The 15709-nt window shown below is 43.7% G+C and overlaps 2 protein-coding genes and 1 long non-coding RNA gene across 5 annotated transcripts; 1 reads left to right on the top strand and 2 right to left on the bottom strand.

Moving 5' to 3' along the window:
- Positions 1–455: 455 nt before the first annotated feature.
- On the bottom strand, positions 456–8579 carry LOC109645681 (protein disulfide-isomerase tmx3a-like). 2 transcript variants are annotated; one of them, XM_020111313.2, is made up of 16 exons: positions 8444–8579; positions 7862–7919; positions 7491–7533; positions 6853–6976; positions 6689–6734; positions 6472–6552; positions 6280–6379; positions 5918–5995; positions 4647–4713; positions 4371–4466; positions 1464–1521; positions 1337–1390; positions 1207–1263; positions 930–1059; positions 779–847; positions 456–691 (listed from the first exon to the last, which is right to left on the bottom strand). In XM_020111313.2, exons 1-16 carry the CDS (start codon positions 8475–8477, stop codon positions 521–523), a joined length of 1266 nt encoding a protein of 421 aa, XP_019966872.1. In that variant the 5' UTR covers positions 8478–8579; the 3' UTR covers positions 456–520. The 2 variants fall into 2 exon arrangements, with proteins under 2 accessions (XP_019966872.1, XP_019966871.1); XM_020111312.2 differs by having other exon boundaries at positions 4371–4469; positions 8444–8575.
- A 1850-nt stretch (positions 8580–10429) lies between these two features.
- On the bottom strand, positions 10430–15584 carry LOC109647281 (zinc finger imprinted 3). Of its 2 annotated transcripts, none has more exons than XM_069511422.1 (8): positions 15163–15584; positions 14073–14563; positions 13325–13973; positions 13168–13228; positions 12601–12798; positions 11126–11259; positions 10779–10902; positions 10430–10697 (listed from the first exon to the last, which is right to left on the bottom strand). In XM_069511422.1, the coding sequence occupies exons 2-8, from the start codon at positions 14526–14528 to the stop codon at positions 10544–10546; spliced, it is 1776 nt and encodes a 591-aa protein (XP_069367523.1). In that variant the 5' UTR covers positions 14529–14563; positions 15163–15584; the 3' UTR covers positions 10430–10543. The 2 variants fall into 2 exon arrangements, with proteins under 2 accessions (XP_069367523.1, XP_069367524.1); XM_069511423.1 differs by lacking the exon at positions 15163–15584 and having other exon boundaries at positions 13325–13454; positions 13491–13973; positions 14073–15156.
- Positions 11522–12592, top strand: LOC138405108 (uncharacterized). The gene is made up of 4 exons (XR_011238811.1): positions 11522–11653; positions 11812–11884; positions 11974–12051; positions 12317–12592. It is a non-coding gene; the product is annotated as an uncharacterized lncRNA (long non-coding RNA).
- Positions 15585–15709: the final 125 nt, after the last annotated feature.

The following is a 15709-nucleotide window of genomic DNA, read 5'->3' as shown; positions in this document are numbered from 1 at the left end:
CTTGAATTTATCGATTAGGAAGGAAATAAATACAAATTTATTAAAACATCTTAATACATTTTACACATGAATTAAACATGTTTGAAAAGTTAAACATGATTCAAGATAAGATTAAACAGATTTTTCTACTTCATGTTATACACATTTTATTATAATATTTATCATTTATTAAATTCTATTTATCTATTCTACTTTTCTCTCAATTTAATCCAAATTAATTTCTTCTCTAAACATGTTAAAGATCTTTCAGCCCCGCTGGACTCTGATTAGACCGTTTCAGTAGTGATGTCATGAATCCTGCAGGTACTTCCAGGTGTTCAACCACCTGATTTTACATTTCAAGTGAATTTATAATAATCAAATTTCTTCTCCTTCTTTGGTGTTGATGAGGTAAAAAGACACATCACTTCTCAACATTTTGTAGATTTTCAGTGAAACGTCTATCAGACTTTGACAAATTGATAAGAATCAGATTTTATTTTATTTTACACAGACGTTTCAGCTCCTCATAACGTCCTCGTCAGTCAGACTTCTTGTTGGTCAGTTTTTTGCAGCGTTGTGGTGCGTCTTCGTCTTCGTCTTCACTGGAAGTGGGTCGGGCTTTACAGCACAGGTAACAGAAGACGGTGGCGATGGCAAACGGGAAGCTGAGCAAGAAGCAGCCAAGCAGTGGAGCCTGGTCGAACAGCGACTGGACAGATGGAGGACAGAAAGGTCGGATATCAGAAGACAGGCAGTCAGGTAGACAGGAACCTGGACTGATGATGTCACCACTTACTGTTAGCAGGAGTTTTGTGTCATAGATGAGGCGTCTGCCACGCTGGACAACGCCATTTCCTCCCTGACACTGGAAACACAGAACAAACAGATGTTTCAGAAAGAAAAGTAACTGTCGAATCTTCTCCATCAGTGAGTTGCTCCAGACTTACCTGGATGGTGCCATCCCGAATCCCGTCCAGGAAGTCAAAGAGTTGGCGCTCTGTATCCACGGTGCCTTGTGGCAGGAAGTAACCATCGTTTGACAAATTAACCACGACAAATGACGGCACGATCACGTCCCTGAGAACACAGACAGAAACAAACAATAAAACTGAGAGTATGTCTGAGCAAATGGGGTGAAACCCTCCTTCATCTAACGATCTTCGCCATTTACGTGCATCCATGTTTGAGTCCGGCCTCTGTACGTTAACCACTTCACTGACTCACATCATAATCAGTCCGTTGATGTAGTCGTTTTCCTCCATGAAGCCAAAGTAGAAGTTTCTAAAACACAGATACACTATTAGCTTTTATTGTGTATTTTCTGCTCAGTGTTTTATCAAAATAAAAGTCTGACCTGCTGAAGGTGTCTCTGTGATCTGAAGCCACTTTCTCCATGAGAACTTTGTACCTGTACGGGTGAATCAGAGGCGTCACAGGAAGTTCACACCTGTTTACCTGATAGATAATCGTTGGAGTTTTACCTCACACTCTTTTCACACATGTTCTTCTCATCCACTAGCACCAGCGACACCAGTTTACCTGCAGGGGACAGATAAGGTCACTTCACCTGGTCCAAATAAATGAAACGTCCACCAGGTGCTACTGTGATCAAACTTTTACTATGCTGAGGTTTTCCTAAATTACGTTGTTGTTGAATATCATTAGCGGTGTGGCTAAATGGTAATCCTGGTTTTCTTTGATAAGTCTGGCTAATTTAAGTGAGAGATCAGTTCCATGGCTTAAACTAATTCCGGTGCAGTAACCATTGTAATTTATGCTTCAGAGCTAGCCTGCTCTGTACCAGGATTACGATTTAGCTCTGTTTAGCTGTGTCTCAAAAATGTCAGACGAGTAGAATCAAGTTGCCAGAAAAAAGTTCCGTCCAACGTTTTCTCAAGCTTTTATTGTCTGTGATCAGAATATTAAAAATGATTTGAAAATTAAACAAAAAAACTTTTGACACAATCTGTTAGTTTGTCCATTTTTTGTTAATTAGTTATTATTTTTAAGCTATGGACAAAAAGAAATGAAAACATCACCATGGCAAAGACTTCTTATTCTGACGTCTTTCTAATTTCTGTTTCTCAAACTTCAATTTAATTCTTAGTTTTTTGTCGACGGCGTGACGCAGAAGAATAAACTAGGCTTTAGCTTCCTCAGCCCCCCCAGCGGTTCCTGAGCAGCCGGGAAGTCAGGGTGATTGGGTGACTGTCCAAGGAAAGAAGCTTAGTGCTTAGTGATCACAAATTTGATGTATTCTGTAGAACAGAATCCTGGCTCCAACAGGATGAATCTGTGATCCTGAATGAAGCTACACCTCCAACCCACAGTAATACACATACTCCCCGAAGTACAGGTAGAGGTGGAGGGGTAGCAGCAATATATAACTCTTACCTTACAATCACCCCTCAAGTTAAAGAAAATTTTACATCGTTTGAAAGCCTCACCCTTTGTCTTTCCCACCCAACCCTCAAACAACATAAACCTGTTTATTTAACCATCCTTTATCGCCCACCCACTGCTTATAAAGAGTTTCTAAATGAATTTGCAGAATTTCTGTCAGAATTAGTCCTTAGTGCAGATAAAATCATCATCATGGGCGACTTTATACGTTCATGTTGATGAAGCCAATGATAGCCTTAGAGGTGCGTTTAACTCTAGGATAGATTCATTTGGTTTCAGTCAGCACGTAGATAAACCGACTCATAACTTAAACCACACCTTAGACCTTATACTTACACATGGCATTGATGTTGAGAATCTAGTAGTGTGTGATTCCAACCCTTTATTGTCAGATCATTTCCTTCTCTCATTTGAATTTATGACTAGCAAAGGTAATTCATCTTTACTCCCCAAAAACTCGGTCACAAACTGTCACCTATGAAAAAAGTGTAGATCTAGACTCACGGTTAGATCTTCTCCCAAAGAACCCTTTCCCAAAGACTCCCAAAGACTATTTTCAATCACAATGACTATCTTCAATAGTCTCATCCTCTAAAACTTCAACCTGCTTGCTGGACAAAACTGAGGTCATAATCCTGGGTCCTAGGCATCTCAGAGAAACTCTGTCTAACCAGTCGGTTAACCTAGATGACATCCGCCTGGTTCCGAACTCCACTGTGAAGAACCTAGGAGTTATCATTGATCTGTCATTTACCCAACAAATTAGTCAAACCTCCAGAATAGCTTTCTTTCATCTGCGTAATATAAAGAGAATCAGACACATCCTGTCAAAACAGAATTCTGAAAAACTGATTCATGCCTTTATTACGTCGAGGCTAGACTACTGCAACTCCCTGTTATCAGGATCAAGATCCCTTCAGCTCATGCAGAACGCTGCTTCAAAAGCACTGACAGGAACCAGAAGACGGGATCACATTACTCCTTAGCTTCACTTCACTGGCTCTCTGTTCAACAGAGGATAGATTTCAAAATCCTCCTACTGACTTATAAGGCCCCATCCTACATTAAAGAGCTCTTAACCCCTTACTGCCCCACAGACCACGTCGCTCCCTAAACTCTGGACTCCTTGTAGTGCCTAGAGTTACTAAGAGTAGAATGGTAGAACGTTTAGTCACCAAGCTCCTCTCCTGTGGAACCAGATCCCACTCTCCGTGAGGGAGGCTGACACAGTCTCTACATTTAAGGCTAGACTTAAAACCTTCCTTTTTGATAAAGCTTTTAGCTCAACCCTGAACCATAGTCATCCATAGCTATGCTGCTATAGGCCTACACTGCTGGGGGATTACCCATCAGGCACCAGCACCTTCTATCTTCCTCTCTCTTCTTCACTCTCTGTCTGGTTTATTTTGTTATATCTTATTACATATCTCTAACTCCTTGGGTCTTCTCCTCCCCTCCTTGGTCCATACTGTGCGGCTCTCCGGAGCCCGTCCTGGCTCGGGTCCTGATGAGGGATGGACCTAGTGAGGTCGCCGGTCTGTCGCAGGGCTGACATGGAGGGTCACGCAACCACCAGCACTCTCACCTGAGGACCTCCCACCTCTGGAGCCATCGGTCCTACTACTGCGCATGTTTGACCATGAGGGAGGCAGGAGTTCCCGGGGGGACCAATGCACCCTTGGAAGACCATGCGAATGTCCATGTGGATATTCCAGGGCTGGATTCAAGCCCATGACCTGAGACTATGACTCAACCCCCCCCTTTATTTCCTTTTGTTCCCCTGTATTATTTGTTCTTTCTCCATCACTCTAACCGGTCCAGCCAGAGGCCGTCCACACCGAGCCCGGTTCTGCCGGAGGTTGCTCGGTTGGATTTTGTGTTTCTTAAGATCTTGGACTTTTATGCAGCACCCTGAGACAACTGTTTGTTGTGATACCGTGCTATATTAATACATTTGATTGATTGATTTGACAGATGTGTGTTACCTGTCTCTCCCATGGCATACAGAGTGTAGCTGTCAATCTTGGAGAAGTTTGGGAAACGTTCTCTGTTGATCCACGACCGCAGATCTCCGTCACGTTCTTCTGAAAGACAATCACATGTCAATGAAGGTCACATGACCACATACCTCAGGTCACATGACTCATAATTGAGCAACCAATGATGGTTTGTTTATATTTTGAACTTTTCTAGTCTTGATGATGCCCATGGTGTCTGATGTCATGTCAGCAAGTAAAGAGCCGGAGAATTTTCAGACTTACCGCTGTAGGTGAAGTAGGTTCCGTCTTTAAATAGAACCACGGCCGGCAGAGACGTCAGAGCGATGACCTAAAGACACAGACTGACTTTAATGACTCACGAGTCCAGGTGTACTGTACAGGTGAAGATGATCAACCATCTGCCAGAGGCTGTCTGTTCTACTTTTCTACAGTTCTCTGCCTGTTCTACTTTGTTCTACTGTTCTCTGTCTGTTCTACCATTCTCTGTCTGTTCTACCATTCTCTGTCTGTTCTACTGAGTTCTACTGTTCTCTGTCTGTTCTATTGTTCTATGTCTGTTCAACTGTGTTCTCCTGTTCTCTGTCTATTCTACTCTGTTCTACTGTTCTACCATTCTCTGTCTGTTCTACTGTGTTCTACCATTCTCTGTCTGTTCTACTGTTCTCTGTCGGTTCTACTGTGTTCTACTGTTCTACCATTCTCTGTATGTTCTACTGTGTTCTACTCTTCTCTGTCTGTTCTACTGTGTTCTACTTTTCTCTGTCTGTTCTACCATTCTCTGTCTGTTCTACTGTGTTCTACTGTTCTACTGTTCTCTGTCTGTTCTACTGTGTTCTACTGTTCTACTGTGTTCTACTGCTCTCTGTCTGTTCTACTGTTCTCTTTCTGTTATACTGTTCTCTGTCTGTTCTACTGTGTTCTACTGTTCTCTGTCTGTTATACTGTTCTCTGTCTGTTCTACTTTGTTCTACCGTACTCTGTCTTTTCTACTGTGTTCTACCATTCTCTGTCTGTTCTACTGTGTTCTACTGTTCTCTGTCTGTTATACTGTTCTCTGTCTGTTCTACTGTGTTCTACTGTTCTCTGTCTGTTATACTGTTCTCTGTCTGTTCAACTTTGTTCTACCATTCTCTGTCTGTTCTACTGTGTTCTACTGTTCTCTGTCTGTTCTACTTTGTTCTACTGTTCATTGTCTGTTCTACTGTGTTCTACCGTTCTCTGTCTGTTCTGCTGTACTCTGTCTGTTCTACTGTGTTCTACCATTCTCTGTCTGTTCTACTGTTCTGTCTGTTCCACTTTGTTCTACTATTCTGTCTGTTCTACTGTTCTCTGTCTGTTCTACTTTGTTCTACTGTTCTGTCTGTTCTACTGTGTTCTACCATTCTCTGTCTATTCTACTGTTCTGTCTGTTCTACTTTGTTCTACTATTCTGTCTGTTCTACTGTTCTCTGTCTGTTCTACTTAGTTCTCCTGTGTTCTCCTGATCTATGTCTGTTCTACTGTGTTCTACTGTTCCTTCAGTCATGTGTGACCTTTGGTAGAACGTCTCTGGCAGCAGAGAAGAAGTTGGTGTGAACGATCAGATGTTCTGCAGCAGCTGAGAAGTTTCCCTGAAAAACACCAGAGGTCAGAGTGTGTGTGTGAGAGAGAATGCTCTTGTGTAGCTATCTTTGTGAGGACCAGTTTCAGTGAACAACCTACAAAGTGAGGACATTTTGGCCGGTCCTCACTTATTGACCCAAATTTAATGGACTGTTTGGGGGTATAATCAGGTTTAGGTTAAGTTAAGGGTTAGGCATTTAGTTTGGATGGTTGGTTAGGGAATGCATTATGCCAATGTGTGTCCTCACTAAGACAGAAGTACAAACGTGTGTGCGTGGGTGTGTGTTTGTACCTTCAGTTGTGATGTGGCCCCTACATACACAAACATGACATCATGGCGGCTCATTGCATGTTGGAAAAGCTGCAGACTGTTCAGAGATCGAACCAAGGGCCTGAACAAAACACACACTGATATTTACATGTACACAACATGAACACACACACACACACACACACACACACACACACACACACACACACTCACCCTGAGACTCGATGGGTAAACTCCATTATTTCTTCTTTTGTTCTTTTTCCTGAATAAACATATTTCAAGTTTTTCTTCCACCTAAAAAAAATAATCAGTTCAGACATGATCTCATCTGTATTATTGATTGTTGATCTGTATATAATAATCATAATTATAATGTAAGTAATAATCATTCAGCCTCTTCTGATTGTCTGGTGTGCAGTGATGGACTCACATGATGATTGCTGGATAACCTCTGACCCTGAATTCTTCTGCCAAACCTGCAAGAAAACACAACCTCAACTGTGACCTCCGACCACACCCACCTATTCATTTGATTATAATTTCACTGTGTGTGGCTGAGTCAGGTGATTGATTTATTTTGATAGTATGACTGACCGGTGTTGGCAGTGGCATCTGATTTGCCAACATTCACTGGAGAACCAAGACTCTTCAGTTCTGATCCAATCTGATGCCAAACAGGATCCAGCTGTTTACAGAAGGAACACCAGGGGGCGTAGAACTGCACAGAGAACAACATGACAACATTGTCACAATAGATTTGCAATGATGGTGTCTGGGTCAAGAGAAATAACCTTGTCTTAACAATATATGGCTGCAGGAAATTGTCATTAAGAATATTGATCTGATCAATGGATATTGATTATTGAGTATTGGGGGGCTGCAGTTGTGTGTCATCTCTATATGACAGTTGTGTGTGTGGATGACATGTCTCAGGGGAAATAAAATGTCAAGTGTAAATAAGAGAGGCCCAGTGAAAGAACTTTAAAGAACGCTGTGATGTTCCAATGACTACACTAAAGGTTCCGCCTGGTGAATAAGAATAAAACAGTTGTTAAACCTTTTTACTTCTGAATTCACCTGAGATAAAGGTGATCTTATCATGTGGTTACTCAGATAACCTCCAGCTCCACTGTGAGGTATCTGACTCTCTCTTCTCAGAATCACATTATTTTTACTAATGGACATAAGGAGCTTTTTCTTTGCTGAATCCAAAACAATAAATGTGTTCGTACTTTGATGAGCCAGATGTCGTCGTCTCCTCTGGTTTCCCTGAAGCTGTTAAACAGAATCAGATTATTGATTGATACGTTTCTGTGATGATTAACAAGCAGATCACTGAAGAACAATGATCAGCAGCTGTATGGAGGCTCATAGGAGACAAATAGTTCACAGTGAAAACAAAGATCCATTTAGTAGCTTTAGATTACATGAACTTCAACAGAATCTTCCCTGCGACAAAATTAAATATTAAACATCTACAATTCATAACTGGAATGACTGAATCTGCTGAGGATCATGTGACACAATGAAAAGCTCCAGATCAGCTTGTAAATAGATCGAGAGAATATGTATAAAAGGTTTTGTTGATGCTGTTTGTACTTACGAATCGTCCAGCTCCTCCACGAAGGACGACACCAGTGACGCACATAACCATAGCAGCACTGACGACAACAAACACACAAATAAATAACACAAATTTCCAGCTCTAACTCACACTGACTCACTTTGTAACACGTGCTTTCAGTTGTACTAAAGTCTTTACCAGCAGGTGGCGCTCTGAACTTTTCAGACTCAAACTAAGGCTGTTGATGATGAGGAGCATATAATAGAGTGGACAGCTCCACAAAAGTGAGTAAGTGAAGCTTGAGTTCAATCAAAGTAGAAACCTAACCAGGTGAGTCAATTAAAATGGTGGAGTGACTCACCTGTCAGACAGAGGTCTCACATGGATCATTTTCTATGATTGGCTGACTGACAGAAACAGGAAGTTTAAAACAATTGTCACATGACGCATTTCAGATAAACGTGATGGTCAGGTGACGAGTCAGTAAACTAAATACAAACAGTTTTCTGCAGCTCTGACATGAAATCAACGTCCAGCCTCATTGAACAGGGTCAGGGTTAGCATTAGCTCACAGCTGAGACCTGTGATTCAGAATGGGTGTAAGTTTAGTTGAGAACGTACCTGAGAGTAGGACCGAGTTCCTTCTGTCCAACATGTCGACTGATTAACGGAGATTAGCGGCACAGAGTTTATCTGCTAACTGCTGACGGACCGAGCACACTGCTAATCTGAAAGATTAACAGCTTCAGGCCACTCAACTTTATTGACAGCAGCTGTACATTGACAATTATAGAGTCTACAGAGACTCAACAATATAAAACAATTTCATAAAAAAAATACATGTTTGTGACTTAAGCTGCAGGAAGGGAAACTTCAGCTGGCTGTCAATGACAGTAAGAAAGGATAAAAAAGGTAAGGAGGGAGGAAAGATGGAGGTAATAAATGAAGAAATGCAGGTGGTAAAGACAAAGACTGGATGATGATTTGAAGACTGGATGGTACCAAGGAGGTGGGAGAGAATGGAAGAAGGTAAAGAAGGAAGGAAAAAGGAGGGGAGGAGGAAAGGAAGGAAAAAGGAAGGGGGAAAGGAAGGAAAAGATAGAGAAGGATGTCGGCTGGATGTCAGCTGGATGTCGGTTAAATGTCGGCTGGATGTTGGTTGAATGTCGGCTGGATGTCGGTTGAATTTCGGCTGGATGTCGGTTAAATGTCGGCTGGATGTTGGTTGAATGTTGGTTGAACGTTGGCTGGATGTTGGTTGAACGTCGGCTGGATGTTGGTTGGATGTCCGCAGGATGTTGGTTGAACGTCGGGTGGATGTTGGTTGAACGTCGGCAGGATGTTGGTTGAACGTCGGCTGGATGTTGGTTGGATGTCCGCAGGATGTTGGTTGGATGTTGGTTGAACGTCGGCAGGATGTTGGTTGAATGTCGGCTGGATGTTGGTTGGATGTCCGGAGGATGTCGGCTGGATGTTGGTTGAACGTCGGCTGGATGTTGGTTGGATGTCGGCTGGATGTTGGTTGAACGTCGGGTGGATGTTGGTTGAACGTCGGCTGGATGTTGGTTGAATGTCGGCTGGATGTTGGTTGGATGTCGGCTGGATGTTGGTTGAACGTCGGCAGGATGTTGATTGAATGTCGGCTGGATGTTGGTTGGATGTCCGCAGGATGTCGGCTGGATGTTGGTTGGACGTCGGCTGGATGTTGGTTGGATGTCGGCTGGATGTTGGTTGAACGTCGGCTGGATGTTGGTTGAACATCGGCTGGATGTTGGTTGGATTTCGGCTGGACGTTGGTTGAATGCTGGATGTTAGTTGAACGTCGGCTGGATGTTGGTTGAACGTCGGCAGGATGTTGATTGAATGTCGGCTGGATGTTGGTTGGATGTCCGCAGGATGTCGGCTGGATGTTGGTTGAACGTCGGCTGGATGTTGGTTGAACGTCGGCTGGATGTTGGTTGGATGTCGGCTGGATGTTGGTTGAACGTCGGCTGGATGTTGGTTGAACATCGGCTGGATGTTGGTTGGATTTCGGCTGGACGTTGGTTGAATGCTGGATGTTAGTTGAACGTCGGCTGGATGTTGGTTGGATGTCGGCTGGATGTTAGTTGAACGTCGGCTGGATGTTGGTTGAACGTCGGCTGGATGTTGGTTGGATGTCGGCTGGATGTTGGTTGAACGTCGGCTGGACGTTGGTTGAACGCTGGATGTTGGTTGAATGTCGGCTGGATGTTGGTTGGATGTCGGCTGGATGTTGGTTGAACGTCGGCTGGATGTTGGTTGAATGTCGGCTGGATGTTGGTTGGATGTCGGCTGGATGTTGGTTGGATGTCGGCTGGATGTTGGTTGAATGTCGGCTGGATGTTGGTTGAATGTCGGCTGCACGTTGGTTGAACGCTGGATGTTGGTTGAATGTCGGCTGGATGTCGGCTGATAGAGATAACAGGGGTCATCCCACCACGTGATAATCCACTTCCTAAAACTCAGCAGGATGACGGGGTTCCGCCCACGCTGTCACATCATCATCATAGTGTGAACGCCGGGCGTCTGCAGCCGGGATGAGTTATAACATGAGTCACTCTAGACACTGACTCACTCACACACTGATTCATTTTTTACATTTTATTTTCGTTATCAATAAAAACTTTGTTAAAGTCTGACTGTGACATCATCAGTGTAGTTCCGCTCACAAGCTAACAGTCCAATCAGAGCGCTTGGAATTCACAGAGCAGCGTGCTGCAAGGGGGCATGGTGTCTGCGAACATGTCTGAGCAGGAGTTGACGGTCCGGGCTTGAGTATACACACTCTCCGCATGGAAATGCCTCACCTGTGTGGTGACGACGGGCGTGGAGGTCCAAACTCTTCTTCTGGATGCTGAGAAAAACACAACCAGTTACTATGGTAATCATGGGCCAACCTAAAAATCATCGCTGTGGCAACCACAGTGTGTGTTACCTGCTGTAGTCACAGTGTGTACATCTGTGGGGTTTCTCTTGACTGTGAGTTCGACTGTGTCTGATCAGAGAGCTGCGATCGATTGAGGCGTACGGACACTGACCACACCTGTGCGGCTTCTCACCTGACAATACAGAACACACAGTCATCAAATTACTGCCCCCAGGTGTCTAGTAGACGTGTGGTACCTGAGTCCTCGTGTTTTTTTTACCTGTGTGCTCAGGCGTGTGTTACCTGTGTGCTCAGGCATGTATTACCTGTGTGCTCAGGTGTGTGTTACCTGTGCTCAGGCATGTGTGACCTGTGTGCTAGTGTTTGTGTTACCTGTGTGTTCAGGCGTGTGTTACCTGTGTGCGTCCTCAGGTGTTGCAGCAGCGAGGCCCTCAGTCGGCTGCTGTATGAACATTGTGGACAGGTGAATGGTCTCTCTCCTCCGTGGACTCCCAGGTGACGCCTCAGAGTCAGTTTAGAGGAGAACTTCCTGTAGAGGAAACACATCACAGAAGAAATTACCAATCACAGAAAACAGGTGACACACCTGGATTAACACTAGCAGCTATTCTTTTTTATTTTGTGTGTTTTTGTTTTCGCTTATTAGTGTCTTTAGTCAACGTCACAATAAACTGGAGAGTTAGACCAGTGGGATCGCTGTGGACTATCAGCTGACCCAGGAGGCGGCAGAGACGGCAGTGGGAGAGACAGCGGCAGCATCACACTGGTCAGGTTTACGCCCTCGACTGAGAGCACAACCAATGTCAAAGTAATGAGCTTAAGCAACAGAACATTGCTTCGTGCAGAGCTGCTGTGTGATGACCCTCCACTCTGGTTTTGGATTATGCTCTAACATTCTTTACCCCTGAAACTCCATCATAGTGGTGAGTAGATAATTAGGGAATTTTCATTTTTTAGTGAACTATCCCTTTTAGAAAATATCAAGTATTAAAGTATTTATGTCTATGATTTAGAAAAAAATGTCCATGCAATAGCTATGCAATAGCCAACTTAAGTATTAATGGTGATGGTGTGTTCAAAGGTCTCACAGGTAATTAAAAATGCTGCCTCTCCAGTCCTTGCTAACATCAAGAAACTGGATGATATCACTCCAGGTACCAACTAAATAGTTTGGATGATTTCTACATTTTGAACCATCCAGACCCCTCAGGTCATCTGGACCTGATCTGCTCTCTGTCCCCAGAGTCAAAATTAAACATGGAGAAGCAGCGTTCAGTTTCTATGCTCCACGTTTGTGCATCAAGCTCCCAGAGAATTGAAGGTCAGCTGAAAATCTTAGTTCTTTTAAATCAATGCTAAAAATGTTGCTGTTTGCCACAGCCTTATACAATTACTCATTTCTAAAACTGCACTGTTATTTCCACTCTTTGATTTCTTATTTTATCTATCCAATCATTTATTCTGTATTTAACTCCTTTTTAACACTTGATTTATTTTTCAATGCTTCTTTTTGTAGTCTTTTGTTGCTTTTGCAATTTGTCATGGTGCCTTTTGCCTTATGCTCAATCTCTGTCCATTCATCGCAGGATTTATCTCAACTCTGTTTGGACTCTGAAACCAACTCAGCACGTGTCACGCCACACCACACGCTCTGCTTCGAATCCTCTCTGGAAATACATGGACTCGCCATTCACATTTCGTTTATCTCATTAAATCTCTGTTGTTTCAGGCAGTCGCTGTCCACTTAAATCTTAGCATAAACTTGCCTTGTGTTTATATTACTCATTATGCATCTTTGTAAATACACCACAGAGGAGAAGCAGGCTTTCTGATGTGTGGGCTGACGGATTGTGAGTAATGTAGTAGTAACCTGTGACATAGTGAGCAGCAGAAACCCGTCTCCGTAGCCTCCTCTTTATCTTTTTCTTTCTTTTTCTTTCTCCTGGTCTTCTTCTTGTTGTTGTTGGTGGTACTGGTGGTGCTCTGCAGTGAGCCAGGCTGTCGCCTACCAGTCAGACCAGGAACCATCACACTTAGGTTGGTGTCTGATTGGCTGCCAGGTGTCTGTCTGTGTCGCACAAACATCTTAATGTTAACGAAACATTTTGACATTAGATGATTTTGATACTGAAGTAAACGATTTGTCCATTTCAGACAGTCACACGGTGAAGGAACTCCAGGAGAATCGAAGAACCAGTGACAGTAATGTCCACTGAACATGTCACACTCTGACACAGATGAAGTCAGGGACATGGATCTACTGTCAGCTGATTGCCGCCCCCCAAATCTACACTGTAGCTTCATGTACCTCAAATCAATGACCATCATCCCCACACATGAAAATGTTTATGTTTATTTTAGCGATAACTCAGGAAGGGTCATCAGAACAATGTCAATAAAGTTTTTAAAACTGTATGACAGTTCCTCGGTCATCCACCTGTCTGTAAGCTCCGCCTCCTCCCCTCCTGCTTGTCCAATCAGTTGGCTCTTCCATCTGCCTGCAAGAATCAACAAGTTATTGATTACTGACCATTTTAATATTGATGACTGATTATTGATAGATCATCAGAAGCTGCAGTTGAAGACAAACTGACCTGAGCTGTTACTGTGGGGACTACTGTTTTGTGATGCAACATTCCTGAACGTCCTCAGAGAGACAGGACAACTCAATGCTGCCTCCGCCGCCGCCTCTTTCTCCCCCTCCGCCTCTTTCTCCCCCTCCGCCTCTTTCTCCCCCTCCGCCTCTTTCTCCCCCTCCGCCTCTTCCTTCCTCCTTTTCCTACTGCAATGGCTTGTCCAATGAGGTTCTAGGTCATCCCAGCTGTTGGCCATCCAGCTGCAGCGGACGCAGCTGAAGCCACCGGCTGCTCGGTGGGACTGGACGTGGACGTCCAGCAGCCGCCTGGACGAAAGCATCACAGGACAAAGGAGACATGGCAGCGGAGTCCTCATCTGTCGACTGTTTGTCTTGCACCGCTTCCTGTTGGCCTGGGACACATGGGGGGGGCGTTCGGGGGGAGGAAGGGGTTGGGTGGGGGAAGGAGGGGGAGGATGTCTGGCGGCTGAGATGCGACAGAGTCCGAGAGTCATGAGGTGAGCAGACTGAGCCATCTCCTCCTTGGTGGCGGGGGGGTTGATGGGACAAGAAAGATCCACTGAGCCCCCCTGCAGACGGAAGATGGAGCCCCCCCCCTCCTCCTCCTTCTCCTCCCCCTCTTCTTCCTCCTCAAACAGCGTACTGACCTAATGAGGAGAAGCGACACAGATGTTTCACACATCCAACTGTGTGTGTGTGTGTGTGTGTGTGTGTGTCTGTGTGTGTGTGTGTTTCAGTTGTGTCACCTCACAGGTGTGTGCAACCTGCAGTCCTCCCTCCGTACTGATGTCACAGGTGGGCGGGCTCATGTTGTCCAGCATGTTGTAGAGCAGGAAGTCCTCATCCTCGTCGCTCTGCTTTGACTGCGCGTTCAGGTCCAGCTGATAGGGCGATGCCCCCTGATGGAGCCCCGCCTCATCTCCACCCTCAGCCCCGTCCCCTTCATCAGCCTCCCCCAGATAGGCGAGGGCGGGGGGGTGGTGCCTGTGCAGTAGGTGGCTGCTGATGTCAGACTTGAGGCCGCAGGTGAACTGACAGAGTTTACACCGATAAAGCTCCACCAGGAAGGACTCCACCAGCCCCCCTGCCTCCCCCAACAGACCCTCCACCTCCCCACAGTACAGACTGGAGATCACAGCCCCACCCAATACCTGCAGAGTGACAGGGCTGATGTCACGGTACCTCTGCTTTACTGATGACATCACCACGACATCAGCAGGATTCAGCTCAGTCTCCTCTGATTGGACAGAAGAGGCAGATATTAAAATTAAATTATTCAAATATTATCAAAGCGATAATATCAGAGTTTCAACACCAGACAATACATAAAGCAAATCCCTAAAATATTGGTTAAAAATAAAAAACGGTATAACTCCTCCTCCTTATGCATAGGACCACGGATTATAATCGGACACTTAGAAATAATTCCAAAAACATACACAATAGAAGTGCAATATAATGTTGCTTTTTTATTTTTAATGTGCAATAACAACATCAATGTGCAATTTAAGTAAAATTACTTTTTGTATTCATAATGTGCAATATCCAGTATTACTTGCTCCTGTATCATTTCTACTTACTGTCCTTTTATTGAAGTATTAGTTTCTCTTTCTAATGTAACTTTGCTTATCGTATTCTCAATTCTATTTATATTTCTGTGTGTGTTTGTAAATACATTCACTTGATTCATGTTTCTCTCAAACATTTAACGATTCAACAACGATATTTGTCACCACACATTAGAATGAGCACGACAGGAAGCTAACGGAGGAGCTAACGGTTAACGGTGAAATGAAGCAATAACGTTAAACGAATTTGACACGATCACAAACTCACCTGAAGTGACACTGTTTACTTCCGCTACTTCTTCTTCTACGATCTGAACGGAAACATGGCCATTCTATACCGCCTCCTACAGGAGAGGCATGAGAAAGACAGAGAGGTGAAAAAATAAAATACATTTCTGTTTCCAGTTCATTGATAAATCAATCCAAAAAACTGTATTAAGAAACAAACAGAAACTGAATTGAGTTCTGTTTTATATTTTATATTGATGACAAGTGTCTGTTAGCGACTGGAGGTCAGTCATAACAATCAATTGATATATTATAAATAAAGACTCAGGAAAAGTGTGTGTGTCTTTAATAACTCTTTAAAACACATAAATAAAAAATTGATAACTAATCGATAACTATTTAATAAAACCTTAACTCATCCGTTGTGTCTTGTGTCACATTCAGCTGTAAGTTAAGGAACCTTTAAACCTACTTTATCTCTTCATTAAGGTCTTAAAATAAAGGGTTGTAGATTTTTAAAATAAAACTTTCAGTGTGACAGTTTTCTGACCTCTCCCCCTAAGGCTGTAACTTCCTGTTTTTCTCAT

The sequence above is a fragment of the Paralichthys olivaceus genome, chromosome 16 (genome assembly GCF_024713975.1).
Source record: "Paralichthys olivaceus isolate ysfri-2021 chromosome 16, ASM2471397v2, whole genome shotgun sequence".
Lineage (NCBI taxonomy): Eukaryota > Metazoa > Chordata > Actinopteri > Pleuronectiformes > Paralichthyidae > Paralichthys > Paralichthys olivaceus.
Note: the sequence above shows the minus strand (reverse complement) of the source record. Positions and strands in the feature narration are given on the sequence as shown.